We start from the raw sequence: 19,364 nt of genomic DNA, 5'->3' as shown, positions 1-19,364 counted from the left end.
TTTGATGTTGTTTATTATCTATTTCCCATGCTAGAATGTGGGATATTCATTTTTATTTGTTTTGTTCATCTCTGTATACCTAGTGCTGAGAGCAGTATCTGGGATGTAGTACATGCTCAAATATCTGAATTAATTAAAGTATAATAATACCAAAACTTTTCAAATAGTAGTAATGCCAGAATAATCTAACTTAGGATGGTAATATATTTTCATCTATTAATGAATGTGCCTGGACTAGGAATTTGAAGGGGGAAATAAAGATCTACTGCCTAAGGGAGCCCAGGTGGCTCAGCGGTTTAGTGCCGCCTTCAGCCCAGGGCCTGATCTTGAGACTTGGGATCGAGTTCCGCGTCAGGCTCCCTGCATGGAGCCTGCTTCTCCCTCTGGCTGTGTCTCTGCCTCTCTCTCAGTGTCTCTCATGAATAAATAAATAAAATCTTAAAAAAAAAAAGATCTCCTGCCTAGAATTAGGATTAGTTCATCCATTTCCATCTAAACAATGGGAAAATATAGTGAGTTTCCAAAAATAGAAACAACAGAGAAGTTTAAAAACATAAACTTATTTTCATATAATACTGATATTTTAATTTTTGTTTCCAAAAATAGAAACAACAGAGAAGTTTAAAAACATAAAGTTATTTTCATATAATACTGATATTTTAATTTTTGATGTTTTCTAATAAATGGTTCAAACAGTTGAGAAATAAATTTGGGGACTGATATTTTAATTTTTGATGTTTCTTTATTCCTAAGTTTACGGTTTATGTGAGATAGGTACATTCTAAAGTTATTAAAATTGAATTCAAAGTAACTAATATATATGTTTCTTTTTTTACATGGTTGCATGGTTTGAGAAATCCAAGGATATTATTCTCCGTCGAGGAAATTCAAAAGATGAGGCCATTATAAATGTGATAGAAGACTTATTTGATCTTTTGATGGTAAAAATCATGTTGATTAACCAATCTTACAAGCATGTGTTTATTTACGTAGTTTGTGTTCTTGTGTCTCGAGCCTAAAAGTCATTAACAGATTGGTTAGTGACTTGATTGGATTAGTCTATTCAGATTGTATAAAGCACTTAACCTGATTCATATAATTAAATAGTTAATAAAAGTTAAGTAATTACATGGTGAGTTCAAATATGATCTGTTACTTTAATATTATTTTAATATTTGCTACTGTATCAATACAATATAATGGTTTTTATAATACAAGATAAATTATAAATTAAATATTCATTTTTTTTCAGGTCATACATGACATCAGTGATGAAGGTATAATAAGCATTTTATTTCTAATAAATAATAATAATTTGCTGTTAGAGTTTTAGTATAATTTTGCAATCCTCAGAGTATTCTCCTAATATTAGGACTCTAACTATTTAATTTAGGGGTCAACCACCTTTTACTGTAAAGGGCCAGATAGTAAATATTTTAAACATTATATTAGAGCCAAGCGAAAAAACTGAGGATATTATATAGGTACTTATATAACAAGAAAGAAAACAGATTTCCACAGATATCTTATTGATACAATTCAAGATACTACAATAATGGAGTACAGTGTTTTTGTAATATAGGTCAACTAATGAGAATAGCACTATTTTGACAGGATGACATTTCACTTAATTAAGGCTCAGAGTTAGTGTTTGCTCTTATCAGAATTGATTGCAAATGTTCATTTTTATGCTTATCTTAATGATATTTTATGTAAATTGCATTAGAAAATGTCTTTTCATGCAGATAATGCCAAATACTCATACCAATTCATGAGCACGATTTTTAATTGGGCATGTTCATCACTTGGAAAGCATTTATAGAATTTTATCAGATACTTAATACTTGCCTTTTAGAATATCATTGCATTCCAGATGAGTCACTTTCAACAAGGTTAGGTGGAACCTCAGTTGAATGTTTAAACGGATTTTGAAATATGGGAATTTCCTGTGTACTTCATCAATGTCCAGAAATGCTGCTGGACCTGTAATTGGAGCTTACAAAAAATGTACTCCTGTACCTTTGTGTGGGAATGGAGATGTCTGTCCTTGTTTTAATTTTTGACAGCCTGGGAAATGTATAGAACAGTTAGCATTATTTGTGATTCAGATCACCTTCGTTTCATTGAAAGGACTTTAGCAAGTGTGAGTTTGTCATAGAAGCATGATTTTGCTCTGTAATTTTGGGTTGAGTTCATTAAGAAACAACAACTCTGCAGTGCATGCTAATTACTGAAGTCATCCAGTGGTTCCTGATATTGGCTAAGTTCATGAGAGTAGAATGAAATTCACTTTGATAGTGCTGGTTCAGGGATTAAATTATTTCCACAGAGTACTTGCTGTTGAATAATACAGCCATACAACACGGGCGGTGGGGTGGATTTGGTTTGTGGGCCATAATTTGCCAACTTTTGATCTAATGGGACAGAATTTTCCATATGTAGAGCACATAACAATTCATTCTCACTTGTGAATGAATGTCCACTGTTTTGTGCCAAGCAAGCAGTCCAAATTATTTTATCTCTGTTGGTTGAAGAAGTCATTGAGGCTGGTGAATTGTTTATAAATAAAGGAAAAATTAGTCTTCAGAGCCAAAAAGTTTTAAAAGCTCAATTGCTGTTCACCTCAGTAGTAGTTAATGCTACCTTTTCATTGATTGCTTTCCAATTGACATATCATCTAGTCTAAATTCTTAAGATTTTAGGGAAGAAAACAGTCCTGAAGTGTCAGTAAATATCAAATAATCCAAGTGTTTTTTTTTCTTAAGTAAATCATTATATCTTTTTACCTAATTGAGTAATTTTTTTTCTTTTTTCTTTCTTTTACCTTCAGTCTAGTCACTTTGGAAAGTTGTATATTTTGTTATGTTATTACCATTATTTAAAATTATTTTTTAAATTTGCATTATTAAATAACATGCAGAAAATTTTTCTGAATATATTTAGTATTGATAAAGCCTTGTCCTTTGAGAAGAGGGTTAACTTTTAGAAAAAGCTCAAGGTATTTAGATCTTACAAAGATCTATTGAGTGTTTACATCTGCTATGGAACTTTCGATATATGACTAAATTAATGAGGCCAGTTTTCATAAGAATGTCACAATAGAAATTTCCATTTTGAACTATATTTCATCCGAAAAAAGTCTTACTGCCTTAGGTGCCTGAAAGGAGAAGCTTATTCTGAAGTTACACCTTTGCCAGAGTTAAGATGAGTCAGATCTGTTGAATGGCATTTTTTCAAAGCCAACATAGCTAGTTAGTGAAAGAATGAGAACTGCATTTCATGTTTTCTGCTGCCCAAAACAGTCTAGTGGGCCTTTTGTGAACTAGTACATTCTTTCATTAACTCATATGAGAAAAGATTACCATTTAAAATACACATTTATTAATTATTTAACACTTTCATTCAGGTAGAAGGCAAGTAGTGGAAAGTTTCGTGCCTCGAATCTGTGTCCTAGTTACTGACTCAAGAGTGAATATTTGTATTCAGCAGGAGGTAAAGTCATTTGTTAGATTTTTTTTAAAAACCTAAAAATGAGAGAATGATGCAAATTTAGTAGCAATTCATCAAATTGAATAATTATTTTCTCTTGGTACTAAATTAACTATGTAGTATATTTCTGCTGTCTTCATTGCCTGATGTGATGAATAAATATATTACCCAAATATTTATTGAAAAGCCATAGCCATCTGTGTTTATGTATGCATATAGCCCATATGAAAATAAACTATACCATCCAGATATTAGGAGTCCTCAGTATTTAAATGGTAAACATAACCTGTATTTGTATATGGATGTATGTGCTGTATATAACCATAGAACAAATGTTAATCAGATTATAGTTTTTGGTTCTTTAGTTCTTGGAGTAATAATAAACATATGTCTTATTGCAAAGAGTATAACTGGAATTATAGTATATTTTATTTTTATATCCTTTGTTTCATGTTTTTTTGTATTCACTATTTTATACTTTATATTCTTTCCTCTACCCTTCTTTATTCACTGCATAAAATTGTTGTGCTTAAGAAAAAAAATAGGCTTCTAAGTTTGTGTACATAGAGTATTCCTCTAAATACTCCATTTTACTGAATATATAAAGTTAATGGATTATTTTTTTTTCTTTTCTAGACTCTAAAAAAAATGAATGCTATGCTTGACAAAATGCCTCAAGATGCCAGGAAAATACTCTCTAACCAAGAAATGTTAATTCTCATGTAATAATTTGTACTATGTTCCTTTAATTAGTGGTTCAGGTCAAGAATTTAGAGGATATTTTATAAAGCTGTAAAATAACCATGAGTTGCATTAATGATTAAAACTGATAAACTGTTGTTCTAATATAATTTATAGCTATATTTTTTGCAAAAATCTGTGATACCAGCCAATTGTTAATTTTAGTGAAGTTTTCCCCCTAAATACCTGGGTTTTCTATTTAATTGGTACTAGTTTGGTATGTAATCTATTATTTTGATTTACAGGAGTAGTATGGGAGAAAGGATTTTAGATGCTGGAGGTAAGTATATTTTTTCAAAATATTCATATTTTAAATTATTCCAAATTCATTAACAATATAATCTCTTTAATAAAAATAATATTAACATTGTAATGTACTGAGATTATGTGAGGGAATTATAAACTATGTAAAGCAAGCAGTTTTTAATTACTAATAGGTAATTAAGTGATCTATAACTGTGGGACAAAAATAATTAAGCATGATGAAAGGAGTTGTCAAATATAACTTGTGCCTAATGGTAGATTTATGAATAAAAACTTAATTTTCTAACATATTTGAATTACTTTTCCTAAGAAATTCCTCAAATAGTGTTTTATGAAATTGTAGGTTTAATATTTTGGGGACTTAGAAATTTGTTTTTAAACAATGTGTTTATTAAAAGAACTCAAATAATCTTTTCTAAATTTCATATGAGAAAAATTTGATGTAGTGATATACATATAGAACAAACCACTGATTAAAGTACTTTGGAATAAAGATAACCAGAATACAAAAGTAAAAGGCCTATAATTTATAGACTATCATCTGAGTTATTTTGTAGTTCACAACTCTAATAATGGAATGTCAGAGTCTTTGATTACATAGAAGTTTCCCTCAAATATTCTTTTTTTTTAAATTTTTACTCCTTTCTTCTGTTGGTAAACTTGTTATTTGTCCATATTCATTCTGTGCTGATGAGATCTGTCTAATCCATTTGAACAAAATGGCAAAAGATGAGTGAAAAACACTAATATTTTTCTTCTTTCTCTTGCTTGTTCATTCCTTATAAACAATGACTTATAAACTTATTTTTCATAACTTCCAGTAATACATTACTTTTTTTTTTTAAGATTACGACTTACAAGTAGGTATCGTAGAAGCACTATGTAGAATGACTACAGAAAAACAAAGACAGGAACTGGCATGTCACTGGTTTTCAATGGATTTTATTGCTAATGCATTTAAAGGAATTAAAGACTCTGAATTTGAAACAGTAAGTAGAATAAAAATAACAAATTAACAAGTTTTTTATTACTATACTTTTTAAAAGTCTCTCTCTTTTTTTTTAAAATTAGGATTGCAGGGTATTTCTCAACCTTGTAAATGGCATGCTTGGAGACAAGAGAAGGTAAACTTAATACAATATTCAGCCATTTACTGATAAAGAACTAGAGCTCAAGAGGGAGCACACAGTGTTGAACCTTTAAAATTTATTTGGTCTCTTGGGATATAAAAATGCACAGGGGCATTTAAAGCAATACCTTATTATAACACCATGTAAGAAGTTACTGCAATGGTAGGCTGAAAGAATTGCACTGGTCTTATTTTTTACTTCATAGTTTTTAGAGGAAACATGCATTTTATTTAATATTAATAACTGTCTAAATTTGGTTTATTATATTTTAGAATTGCCTATACATTATCATAAATTTCATCTTTAAGGAATAATAAATTTTTGATACATATGTTACTTGAGCTACCTTCTTTATCCACATACTGGTAGAAAAATATATAGCAAACAAGTTTTCTTTTTTTATATATATATATAATTAATGCACTGTAAGGCTGACCTCTTTCTGAGGTTATTTAATCTCAGGAATGGGCATGAATGAAAGGTAATTATCACTTTTGATAGTAATAGAAGAGCAGTATTTGCAGTTCAGTGCCCGACACTGTGTTATAGATGCTCAGGACAGCTTTATTGGATGAATGAGTTCACATTTACTTTATTTACTAAGGAAATAGAAGACAAGGTAAGGGTTGAATGCAGGGACTCGTGTTTTTTGGATTTGAATCATAGGTTTTCCTCTTCCTATTCTGATGTTGGGCAAATTATTAAACTTACTTGCCTTAGTTTCCTTAGCTGTAAAATAAAAATACAGCACCTACCTATATGTTTATTGTAGAAACTAAGTGAGATGATTATATATCAAGTGCTTATAATGGTATATGACCAAGAAAGTGTTTGGCAAATTCGGTCATTTTTATTAGCTGTATTATTCACTTCTCTTCTTTTCCTATGTAAATCCTGTAGGAGCGTCCACCACTTATTCCACTATGTCAATACAATAAACTGAATTAGGAATTTTTACTCCTAGTAAATAGCATAAAAAGTAAAGTTGTACAGTTATTGTAGTCAGAATGGGAGGTTGAGTAGTAGTGACACCAAAATAATATACTTTTTCTATAGAAACAAATTTCCATTAAACTCTTACTTTAAAAAGTAATAAAAAAGGAGATATGAATTTATTTAAATCATTAAGGTCACAGCATGATTTCCTTTTGATCTTAGACATGATTTCAATGGTTAGTCAAGATTACACTGTGAAGTCTTATTAAATTTTTCTCTAACACAGACTACTTTTTATTTTAGGGTCTTTACGTTTCCTTGTTTATCAGCATTTCTTGATAAATATGAGGTAAGTTTTAGATTTAACATGTTTTAGTTATTGGATGAATTTTGATACAAGGTCAAGTGAATTACAAGTTACGAGTTGACAAGAACATTAAAAATAGTCATAATTTGATCACAAATATAGGTTTAGTATTCTATGTCTAAGAGACATTTTATGAAGTGATATATTTGTAGCTAAGGATAACTGAAATATGAAGGTTGTACTTCAAATTTTCTTTTTTTCTTTAAGTCAAACCTATTATTGATTTACCATTCATTAATCAAACTAACATTTTATTTGCACTTTACACTTGGAATCTTTGTGATTTCTTAGAGCTAGCTAATTTCTGTGTAAGATAATAAAGCAGCATTTCTTTTCATTGTTTCTAAATTGGTTTAAATGCTCTATTTGATCTTTCTCTTTGTTCACCTCTAGCTGTCTTTTTTTCTTTTAAAAAAACAAACAACCATGAGTATAACATAGTCATAATTTTCTGTTGTCACTTTTAAAATCATAGTATATAGTAGTTTTTTATGTTTTGTTTTATTAGTTACAAATACCTTCAGATGAAAAACTTGAGGAATTTTGGATAGATTTTAATCTTGGGAGCCAGACTCTGTCATTCTACATTGCCGGAGATAATGATGTAAGTTCCATCTACCATTTCATGTTCGTATATGTGTATGTATACAATGTTTTAATCTAAGAACATGGATTTTTTGTATATTTATTTTTCTAGCTATTTTACTAGATTTCAATATTAACTCTATACTTTTGATTAGCATGGTAACCCATTCAGTTAATTAGAAATGAAGATTATTTCTAATGTTTTATTGCAACAGAAAAATTAATGCTAGATTTCATTATTTTTTAAAGCTGGATTTTAATACTAGTTTTTAAATCTAAGATTTTTCAGAAATAAATTACAGGTTAATGATCTAACATTTAACATTCATATGAACATGTGAACTGGAATCTAGAGGAGATACCAGTTAATCAAATGCAGAGGTACTCCTTACAAATATTTTAACAGACAATGATGAGTAGTCTTTATCAATTCATAAAATTTTCCATTTCGAAATTCTGAGGTATTAATTCTTATGGTACTATTTGGAAGTGATTTAGTTCTTTATGTGCTATGTTGTAGCCATATTTAAACCTTACAACCAGATGGTATATTTTCTACTGCCTTAGTTTAATCTGAGAATTCTTGAGCCATTGTTTCCAAATAGCTACCACTTAATATTTGGTCCATGGGCATACTTCTGGCCTGGAGTAAATAGTTACTTTGTTAAAATCCAACTAAGAGTTGATCTGCATATACTAATCTAATTGTGGTTACTGATATTTTAATGAGAATCTAGACTTCTTAGTCTGTCTCTTGTAAAATCCTGCCTTTTGTTCCAGGTAAACTATAGATAGACATTAAGCAAATGCCCCTGAGGATTTCCATATACCATTATTTCTTTTTATTTTAGAACACCTTTGTAGAATACTTTATTAAAATTTAGTTCTAAGTATTAGCACTGTTTCTCAGGGCCAATGACTGTTTTTACTGGTGTATTTATTCCAGCAGGGTTTGTAGGAATATTTTTAACTGGGTTCTCTTTAAGAATGGTCTTTGATTTCAGGAGAAGAAGATAGAATAGGATTGATGTAGTCCCTGCCTTCACTGAGTTTGGTCCAATGGATGATTTCAATGAGAAAATAAGCAATTACAGTATGATATATGGTAGGGATAGTATAAAATGCAATTATAAGTGTTAAATGCCTGCCATGTGCCAGAAACTGACCTAGAAATGCAGGAGATTCCTCCAAAATATAGATTTAGAATCCTCTCTTTCCTGGATTTCTATAGTACATTCTCCTGTATTCTCTTGACTTTTCTAAAAGCCATTCTCCATGTATTGCTTAAGATCCTTCTTTTGTCTCTTTAGCATTGTGTATGAGGGCCTTTATGATCTGGTCCCTGGCTATTTTTCTCATATCTCAGACCATTCTCTATGCTTACTATGTTCCAGACACCTTAATTCTATTTCTTTAACAAAGATCATGCCCATTTCATATCTTTCTACTTGTTGATTCTTCTGCCTAGAAACTTCCAAATCTTTGCATCATAATTTCTTCTCATTTAGATTTCAGTACAAATACTGCTTCTTTATAGAGATAACGAATTGATAACTCAATCTGACGTTTAAAGTTGCCTCCCAGCCATATGATCCTCTCAATAGATGCAGAAAAAGCATTTGACAAAGTACAGCATCCTTCTTGATTAAACCTCTCCACAGTGTAGGAATAGCGGGAACATACCTCAATATCATAAAAGCCATATACAAAAAGCCCACAGTGAATATCCTTCTCAAAGCTCTCAGCCTTTCCCCTAAGGTCAGGAATACAACAAGATGTCCACTGTTGTTCAACATAGTACAGGAAGTCCTAGCCTCAGCAGTCAGGCAACAACAACAACAACAAAAAAATAAACTGCATCTGAATTAGCAAGGAAGTCAACCTTTCTTCACAGTTGATGTGTACTCTATGTGGAAAACCCGAAAGACTCTACCTCAAAATTGTTAGAACTCATACAGGAATTCAACAGACTGGCAGGATATAAAATCAATGCATAGAAATCAGTTGCATTTCTGTACAATGAGACAGAATAAAGATAAATTAAGGAATCAGTCCCATTTACAATTGCACAAAAAAAAAAAAAAAAAAACATGAGATACCTAGAAATAAACCTAACCAAAGAGGTAAAGGATCTGTACTCGGAAAACTGTAGAACACTCGTGAAAGAAATTCAGGAAGACACAAAGAAATGGAAAAACGTTCCATGCTCATGGTTTGGAAGAACAAATATTGTTAAAATGTCTTGCTATCCAGAGCAGTCTCTACGTTCAATGCAATCCCTATCAAAATACCATCAACACTTCTGGAACAAATAATACTAAAATTTGTATGGAAATCACAAAAGAATCTTGGTTCGCCAAAGGAATGTTGAAAGAGAAAACCAAAGCTGGTGGCATCGTATTTCCAGACTTCAAGCTCTGTTACAAAGCTGTCCTCATCAAGACAGTATAGTACTGACACAAAAACAGATGCAGAGATCAGTGGAACAGAATAGAGACCCCAGAAACAGACTCTCAACTCTATGGCCAGCTAATCTTTGACAAAGCAGGAAAGAATATCTACTGGAAAAAGGACAGTCTCTTTAATAAATGGTGTTGGGAAAATTGGACAGCTACATGCAGAAGAACGAAACTGGATCATTTCCTTACACCATACACAAAAATAGACTCAAAATGGATGAAATACCTAAATGTGAGACAGTAATCAATCAAAACCCTAGATGAGAACACAGGCAGCAACCTCTTTGACCTCAGCCGCAGCAACTTCCTACTAGTCTCCAAAGGCAAGGGAAATGAAGGCAAGAATGAACTATTAGGACTTCATCAAGATAAAAAGCTTTTGCAAAGCAAAGGAAACATAGCAAAAGACAACCTACAGAATAGGAGAAGATATTTGCAAATGTCTTATCAGATAAAGGGCTGATATCCAAAATCTATAAAGAACTTACCAAACTCAATGCCCAAAGAACAAATAACCCAGTCAAGAAATGGGCAGAAGAAATGAACAGACATTTCTCAAAGAAGACATACAAATGGCTAATAGACACAAGAAAAAATGCTCAACATCACTCGGCATCAGGGAACTACAAATCAAAACCACAATGAGGTACTATCTCATACCAGTCACAATGGGTAAATTAACAAGTTAGGAAACAACAAATGTTGGTGAGGATTTGGAGAAAGGGGAATCCTCTTATACTGTTAGTGGAAATGCAAGCCAATGCAGCCACTCTGGAAAACAGTATGGAAGTTCCTGAGAAAGTTAAAAATGGAGCTACCCTGCCCAGCAATTGCACTACTGAGTATTTACCCCAAAGATAGAAAGGTAGTGATCAGAAGGGGTACTTACACCCAGTGTTTAAAGCAGCAATGTCCACAAGGGTCAAACTATGGAAAGAGCCCAGATGTCCATTGACAGATAAAAGGATTAAGAAGATGTGGTCTATATATACAATGGAATACTACTCAGCCATCAAAAAGTGAAATCTTGCCATTTGCAATCATGTGGATGGAACTAGAGGGTATTGTGCTGAGTGAAATAAAGACAATTATCATGTTATCTCACTCATGTGAAATTTAAGAATCAAAACAGAGGATCATAGGGGAAGGGAGGGAAAAATAAAATGACAAAATCAGAGAGGTTAAACCATAAGAGACCCTTAATCATAGGAAACAAACTGAGGGTCGCTGGAAGGGATGTGGGTGGGGAGATGGGGTAACTGGGTTATGGGCATGAAGGAGGGTTTGTAGCTGTAGTGAGCACTGGGTATTTTATAAAACTGATGAATCACTGGACTCTACCTCCAAAACTAGTAATATACTATATGTTAATTAAGTTAAAAAATAAAAAATACATAATATGAAAATTTCCATAATATAAAAATGTTTTTAAAAGAAAGGCAGTAAACCAGGAAACATCGCTTTGAAGTTAGTACATGATAACAGCCAGGTTGCATGTGCCCAAAGGAGCAAGTGTTTTTATACCTAGAAAATATGAAGCTGCTAAAACCTTTGGGGCAGGGAAGAGGATAGCAGGCCTTTTCTCTGGACCCTGAGGCTTTGAGATATGGGAGAATTAACCTGACTGGAGACACCATAATGGTAGTGCTGCCCTCAGCATATGGACTGGTTTCAATTCAGACAAAGAAGTAGAGTTAGAAAAGGGATTGGGGATTCAGATGAATTCCTATACAATGAATTGTCCTTAAATAACCAAAGAAGCAGATCTGTTTTCCTCACAAGATTAGTAAAAGGTTTTAGGATCTCATCTTTTAAGAATGATATCTATTTTTTCTTGTAGCTTTTTTTTTTTTTTTTGTGAATTCAGTATTATTTTATCCAGTTACACAGATTTTCAATGAAAACATGTGGAAAGGAGAAGGGGAAAATATTTTCAGTGATTTTTCATATGCATTCAGTGTTTGAATGTAAAGACAGTTAATCAGTGGAATTGAGGAATGCATATGATACCACACTATTTCAGAAGCATACATGACAGGATTTGGTAACATTTTTTAAAAAGGATATCCTCTCCCCTTTATTCCCTGTCATTTTTTTAAATATTTTTTATATTCCCCAAATGAGACCATTAAGGGGAGGTGGGCGGGGGGTGGGGGTAACTGGGTGACGGGCACTGAGGTGGGCACTTGACGGGATGAGCACTGGGTGTTATTCTATATATTGGCAAATTGAACACCAATAAAAAAAATAAATTTATAAAAAATAATAAAAAATAAAAAGGATATCCTCTAATATATATTAATGGTATTAATTCCTTTTTTTGGTCAAAAACAGGAAATTAGACCATTATACTATGAAATTATATCAGTGTTTCTTCCTTTTAAACGTGAACAGATTAAATGTGGCATGTGTAATATATTGCATAATCGATTGATGGAGCAAGAAATGTGTTCTATCAGCTGGTTACTTAGTGATACTTAAATAACTTTATTTGTATAATTTAAAAAATAATGTTTAAAGATTATTTAAAGCAGGAGTAAATGATTTATTTATAGTCAAACCTGTTTTTAAATTTAAGGACCATCATTGGGAAGCAGTGACTGTGCCTGAGGATAAAGTACAGATATACAGCATTGAAGGTACTAAACTTGTTTTCTCTCATTCTCCTCTGGATTCTTATCACGTGGAGTAGCAGTTGTATGCTCTGGGGAAAAAATAGACTAATGAAAAAAGTCAACATTTTCATATATTCATATTCATAAATTTGATAGTTCAGTATCATCAGAATTCCCTGAATCCACATTTCCCCCGCCGTCAATTTCCCAACTCCTTCCTGAACTTTCTTTATCTAATCTAAAAACCTATGTGATCAGTCAGTTTCTTGTCAGTATGTTCAGGGTTCTTGCCCTTTTATTCTATTAGTTTGATTAGATCCACACATCTCATACCTGCACGTCTATACCTGGAACTGTATAACACTGCTGGCAGAGTCTGATACCACTACACATTCAGATATCAAGCTTTATTTGAGTCATTTCAATGGGGATGTAGTGGTATCTCATGATAGTCTCTAATTGCATATTCCTGTTGACTGGATATGTGATGCACTTTTGCATTTGCTTGGTGGCCATTCATATGTATTCCTTTGTGAAGTATCCATTTAAATATTTTGTCCTTTTTTTACTGGACTTTTTTTTTTAAGTTTGAATTCTTACATATTGTCGGTATCAAACCTTAGATAGATGTTCTGTGTGTATTTTCTCCCCATCTGCATCTTGCTTATTTATTTTCTTAGTCATGCCTTTAATGAGCAGAAGCCTTTAAATTTGAAGTCCCCTGATCAGTTTTTTCATTTGTGCTTATTGCTTTGTGTGCCCTAAGTAATTCTTGCCTACTACCAAGTCACAAAGTTGTTCTTTTGTTTGTCTATAAAAACTTTATGGTAGACTGCTGTGATGGCCTTTCTGTCATTCCTGATGTTTCATACTTATATATATTTTTTCCTAATCAGTCTGATGAGAGGAATATCAGTTTACTGGTATTGTCAAAGAACCAGCCTTTGGTTTCATTAATTTTTCTCTATTGTTTTCTATTTTCAATTTAGTTGATCTCTACTCTTCTGTTTATTGTCTCTTTTTTTTTTTTTTCTGCTTGATTTAATTTGCTTTTCTGTTTCTGATGTCTCAGGGTAGAAACTGAGGTCATTGATCAAAGACTGTTTATTCTTCTAATGGAGCAATTTACAGCTTTAAATTCTCCTCCTAAGTACTTCCTTAGCAGCATCTCAAAAATTACAATATGTTGTTTCTATTTTCATTAATCTGATCCTTTTGAAGTTTTTCTTTTGATTTCTTTCTTGATCCATAGGTTTATTTAGAAATTTTTTATGTAGATTCTATATATTTGGGATTTTATTTTATTTTATTTTTAAAGATTTTATGTATTTATTTATGAGAGACACAGAGGCAGAGACAAAGGCAGAGGGAGAAGCAGGCTCCTGGTGGGGAGCCTAATATGCGACTCGATTCCAGGATCCTGGGATCACAATCAGAGCCAAGGACAGACACTCAACCACTGAGCCACCCAGGTGTCCCTATATTTGGGATTTTAGAGATAACTTTGTTATTGATTTCTAACAATTTCATTGTTGTTAGAGAGTGTACTTTTGTATGATTTAAGAATCCTTTTAAATATATTGCCACTTGGGGTGCCTGGGTGGCTCAGTCAAGCATCTGCTTTCGGTTAAGGTCATGATCTCAAGGTCCTGGGATCAAGTCCTGTGTTGGGCTCCCTGCTCAGCTGGGAGTCTGCTTCTCCTCCTCTTTCTACCTGCTGCTCTCCTTGCTTGTGCTCTCTTGCTTGCTCTCTGTCAGATAGATAAAACCTTTTAAAAAATGAATAAATACATTGACACTTACTTTATGACCCGGTGTATGGTTTGTCTTGGTCAGAGTTCTGTATGCACTTGAAAGGAATGGGTCTTCTGTTGTTGGGTGAAGGGTTGGGTTGAGAGTGTTACTCCAGTTTTCTATAGCCTCACTATTGCCTACTTGTTCTGTCAGTTTCTGAGAAGGTGGTATTGAAGTCACATACAACTGACTTTTTCCTATTCTTTGATTTATATCATTTTTTGCTTCAGGTATTTTTACTTTCTGTTGTTAGTTGTATAAAGATGTAGTAGAATCTTTTCATGTTAAATTGACCTCTTTGTCATTATGAAATGATCCTCTTCCTATGGTAAAATTGTTTGCTCTGTAATGTGCTTTCATATTAAGATATCGTCTCAGGCTTTCTCTTGGTTAGTTATGGCATGGCATATCTTTCTTTTCTTTATTTTTAACTTATTTTTGTCAATATATTTCAAGTAGATTATTTGTAGACATCATACACTAGAGGTCTTATTTTTTAAATATAACTTGACAATGTCTGCCTTTTAATTATGGCATTGATGTGATTAGTGATATGCTTTAAATTTACCATTTAGCTCTTGTTTTTTCTACCTGCCATTTCATCTGCCGTGTGTGGTTTTCTCTTTTTTTTTTTGTATTGTTTTTTTCAGTAATTTTATTATATCTCATTTGTTGGCCTTATACCTTCTTTAATTAAAAAAACACTGGTTGATTTGGGGTTTGTTTTATTCATCTTTAATAGTGTGTATATTCAAGGAATATTATACCCTATTAGATGTAACACGGGATCCCTATAACAGTGTACTACCACTTTTGCTTTCCTGGCTTTTGTGCCATTGCTGTCAGTAGGTATGAAAAAGGTTTTTGTTTGTTTGTTGTTGTTTTGCTTTTGCTTGTGTCAGAAACCTTACAATATGGTGTAATGATTTTGGCTTTATGCAGCCAGTTAGCTTCTAAAGAGATTTTAAAAGTGGATTAAAATGTATTTTGTATTTACCTACACATTTAGCATGTCCAGTGTTTGGTTTTCCTTTGTGTGGATTCAGATTTCTACCAGCTCCTGTTTTCCTTTTAAGAGAAGGAAATGTCCTGAAGCACAATACGCTGGTGATGAGTTCTTTTAGTTTTTATAGATCAGAAAAATCTTTTGTTTTCATTTTTGAAAAGTACTTTTGATATATGTCAAATTTTAGATTGCCTATTGTTTTAGTTTAGTTTACTTTAAAGATGTTATTCTGCTGTCTCCTGTCTTCCTGTCTTGTGTTGTTTCTGATGAGAAATCTACTGTCATTCTCTAGTTTGTTCCATTTTATTTAAAATCTTTTCAAAACCTGGCTGCTTTTAAGATTTTTGTCTTCATCACTAGTTTTAAATAATTTCATCACACTGTTTTAGTGTGATTTTCTTCATGTTGTTTGTTCTTGAGGTTCATTGAGCTTATTTGTTCTGTGGGTTCATAGTTTTCATCAAATTTAAAGTTTTCATCCAGTATTCTTCAAATATTTTTTCTGCTGGTTTGTTCTTCTCCTCTCCTCTGGGGACTGATTATACATACACTAAGCTACCTGAAGTTTTCCCACAGCTCACTGATTCTGTGGTTTCTCTATTCCATCCAACCCAGATTGCCCCCCACCCTTTTTGTGTTTGAATACCTTTGCTGTATTTCATGATCATTAATATTTTCTTTAGCAGTTTCTAATCTGCCTCTGATCCTATTCTGTATAATGTTTACCTCTGCTATTATATTTTTCATCTCTGGAAGTTTGACTTGGGTCTTTTTTTAAGTTAATTTTTAAATTTTAGAATAGTTTTAGATTACAGAAAACTTGCCAAAATAGTACAGAAATTTTACATGTACCTCTTCACTGAGTTTCTCCAATTTTTAAAATTTTGGTCAAGAAAAATAAATACAACATAAAATTTGTTACCTTAACTAATTTTAAGTGTATAAGTTCAGTAGAGTTAAGTGTATTCACATTACTGTGAAACAGATCTCCAGAACCTTTGTCATCTTGCCAAATTGTAACTCTAGACCCATTAAACAACTTTTTTCTCCACCCACTCAGCCCCTGGTAACCACCATTCTACATTTTTCTTCTAAGAATTTGACTATTTTAAGTGGAACCATACAGTGTATATCTTTTGTGACTGTCTTTTTTTCATTTAGCATGGTGTTTTCTCCCATGTGTTTTTTTTAAAGATTTTATTTTCTTTAATCTCTACACCCAGTGTGGGGCTGGAACCCACAATTCCTAGATCAAGATCCACTGACCGAGCCTGCCAGGAGCCCCTAATTTTTTAACTTTTCCATCTTTTTTTAAAACCTCGTATATGTTTATGGTACCTGTGCTATTGCATTTTAAAACAAAAAGCCTACTTGGATCTTCATCTTCCTCTATTCATCTCATTTTTTTTCCATTCATAGCCAATTTTGAGAGAGAATTTTTACTAAATCATTTTTTTCTTCTGCTTTTCAGTTCTGCTCTTACTGTGTTCTGTTTTCCATCCCACTCCACTGAAATTTTAGATATCAGAGTAATAGTTAACTTTATTATTCATATCAGTATGCAAACTTTGAGTCCTTATACTGACCCTTCCCTCACATTTGATGCTGTTGCCTGCACTTTCATTTTTGAATCTATTTTCCTAATTTCTCAATTAAGCTCTAGATAGTCCTCCTTTATCTCCTGTTTTGACAAACAGTATGATAATCTTCCAGGTCCACCAGTACAGGAGCCATTCTTGCTTGTTTCCTCTCTCTCAATTAATCATTTTCCACGTTCTCTTAACATTTTTAAAATTTCTTTTCTCCCCTTTATTTTCACACTAATCACTGCCTCCACTTCCTAACAAAGCTCTGTCTTTTGCATCTTGCCAAATGTAATTGCTTGTAAATGGTGGGAAAAAGTTATTTTCATTGTTTTATTTTCTTATTTTTTTTATTTTTTATTTTATTTTTATTTATTTTTTATTTTTTTTATTTTCATTGTTTTAATAGCATAACCTGACGTTGATTTTTAAGATTTATTTTCAAATATATATCTCATCCTAATTTTATGAGGACCGTTTTATAAAAAATTAAGTTCTTTATGTATAGATTAAAAGGGTTTTTTTTTTTTTTAAGATTCCTGGTTGGTGAATAAGAATGAATCTTCATGCCAGGAGGGTAGGGTACCCTAAACTGGAGCTCCTGTGCTCCAGACCCTTCCAGACCTTACACTGTGTATCTCTTCACCTGGATGTTCATGTGTATCCTTTAATATCCCTTGTAGTAAAGTGGTAATCTATATATGGAACAGGCAGTATCTGAATTTTTACACAAATGGCACTCATGATACTAAAAAAAGTGGAACCTGAAAATCAATGAATATTTCTTTTTTTTAATAAATTTATTTTTATTGGTGTTCAATTTGTCAACATATAGAATAACACCCAGTGCTCATCCCGTCAAGTGCCCACCTCAGTGCCCATCACCCAGTCACCCTCACCCCCCGCCCACCTCCCCTTCCACCACCCCTAGTTCGTTTCCCAGAGTTAGGAGTCTTTCATATTCTGTCTTCCTTTCTGATATTTCCCACTTATTTTTTCCTCCTTTCCCCTTTATTCCCTTTCACTATTTTTCATTTGGGGAATATAAAAAATCAAAGAATATTTCTAGTGAAAAAGAATTTCAGTAGTTGCAGACTGGGGGAATAGGGAAGCAGCAGCATGAGGGAGTGCAGGCAGTTAGACTCTTTTTTATAGAATATGTAAGAATTTATAAAATAAAGGCTCCATGGACAATCTTAAAATGTTCTAAGTGCCTTTACAGGAGAAAACATTATTATATTCATATAGTGTACTAGAATCTCATAAAATATGTTTATCTATAAATAGATTTTTTAAAAATTTTATTTAAAGAGAGTGTGTTTATGTAAGCACACAGCTATGGGAAGGGGGAGAGGAAGAGAAAGTCACAAGCAGACTCTGCACTGCGTGCAGAAGCCATCACAGGGCTCAATCTCACAACCCCGAGATCATGACCTGAGCCAAAACCAAGAGTTGGATGCTCAACTGAGCCACCCAGGCACCCCAAAACACTTGGCTTTTTTAGCAGGCAACAAAATAACTTTTTCTGGTACCTCAGTAATATTGTTGATTAAAAGCAAGCCATAATATAGTACAGGCAGTTAAAGGAAATACCAGAAATTTCAACAAAGCCCATAATAAAATATAACAAATATCAATAAATTCTTATATAGTCACAATATATGTGGAGAATACTTTGTACAAATGGTACAAAGCATTCAGCAATATTTGAAGTAATTCTAATACCATGTTTATGTGAGCTGTGAAGCAAATATTGTATTATAAGTTCATAGTAAGCTGTAGGAAGAAATTAGAGTGATATAATAATCAGCAAAAATATCCATAAGAATTATATATTTTCTAATATTCATCATCAGAATTCAAAATATTATTGTCTTAAAAGTCACCCAGACTTTCATCTCTAAAGCCTGAAAACTGTTAATGTTGAAATATACAACTTTTTTTCCACAAAATAAAGCCACCAGTACTCTTTAGAGTTAGAAACTGTCACCACTATCTTCAAGCTATTAATAATTCTTATTACCATCAAAGGATATTACTGTGGAAGTTCTTCATACCATATAGTTGCAAAAACAAATAACACATAATCTGCTGAGTAAACCTCATAGAAATCAGAATTTTATAGCTGATAGGGACATTTGTCCTATAGGTTAGGTCATAAAGTAGCCAGCAAAGCTTTCCCTGATGTAGAGACAAATTTTTCTAGTTGGTATGCTCCATCTCCATCAGGATGTTTTCCTCTCACCCAAAAATCTACATTGGTGGCAGGTGTGGCAACTTGGCAGTCAACAGGAGCACCATCAGAAGTAGGACAGGGCCATAGTGGCCTTTAGTCCATAATATAGGCACAGTAATTGGATGTCATGTGATTCTTTGGTGAATTTTGGAAGAAGGG

General features: G+C 32.6%; 1 protein-coding gene across 10 annotated transcripts in view; it reads left to right on the top strand.

Moving 5' to 3' along the window:
• Positions 1–19,364, top strand: part of SYCP2 (synaptonemal complex protein 2) — a 78,853-nt gene that overhangs the window by 19,735 nt on the left and 39,754 nt on the right. For all 10 annotated transcript variants that reach the window (XM_077873775.1, XM_077873777.1, XM_077873776.1 and 7 more), the window contains exons 5-14: positions 839–941; positions 1,253–1,277; positions 3,407–3,492; positions 4,126–4,211; positions 4,476–4,510; positions 5,341–5,483; positions 5,566–5,618; positions 6,864–6,909; positions 7,436–7,531; positions 12,550–12,610. In XM_077873775.1, coding sequence (XP_077729901.1) covers positions 839–941; positions 1,253–1,277; positions 3,407–3,492; positions 4,126–4,211; positions 4,476–4,510; positions 5,341–5,483; positions 5,566–5,618; positions 6,864–6,909; positions 7,436–7,531; positions 12,550–12,610 — 734 coding nt within the window. The remainder of the gene's footprint in view (positions 1–838; positions 942–1,252; positions 1,278–3,406; positions 3,493–4,125; positions 4,212–4,475; positions 4,511–5,340; positions 5,484–5,565; positions 5,619–6,863; positions 6,910–7,435; positions 7,532–12,549; positions 12,611–19,364) is intronic.

The sequence above is a fragment of the Canis aureus genome, chromosome 26, assembly GCF_053574225.1.
Source record: "Canis aureus isolate CA01 chromosome 26, VMU_Caureus_v.1.0, whole genome shotgun sequence".
Lineage (NCBI taxonomy): Eukaryota > Metazoa > Chordata > Mammalia > Carnivora > Canidae > Canis > Canis aureus.
The sequence above is the reverse complement of the archived record's forward strand: the minus strand, read 5'-3'. Positions and strand labels throughout refer to the sequence as shown.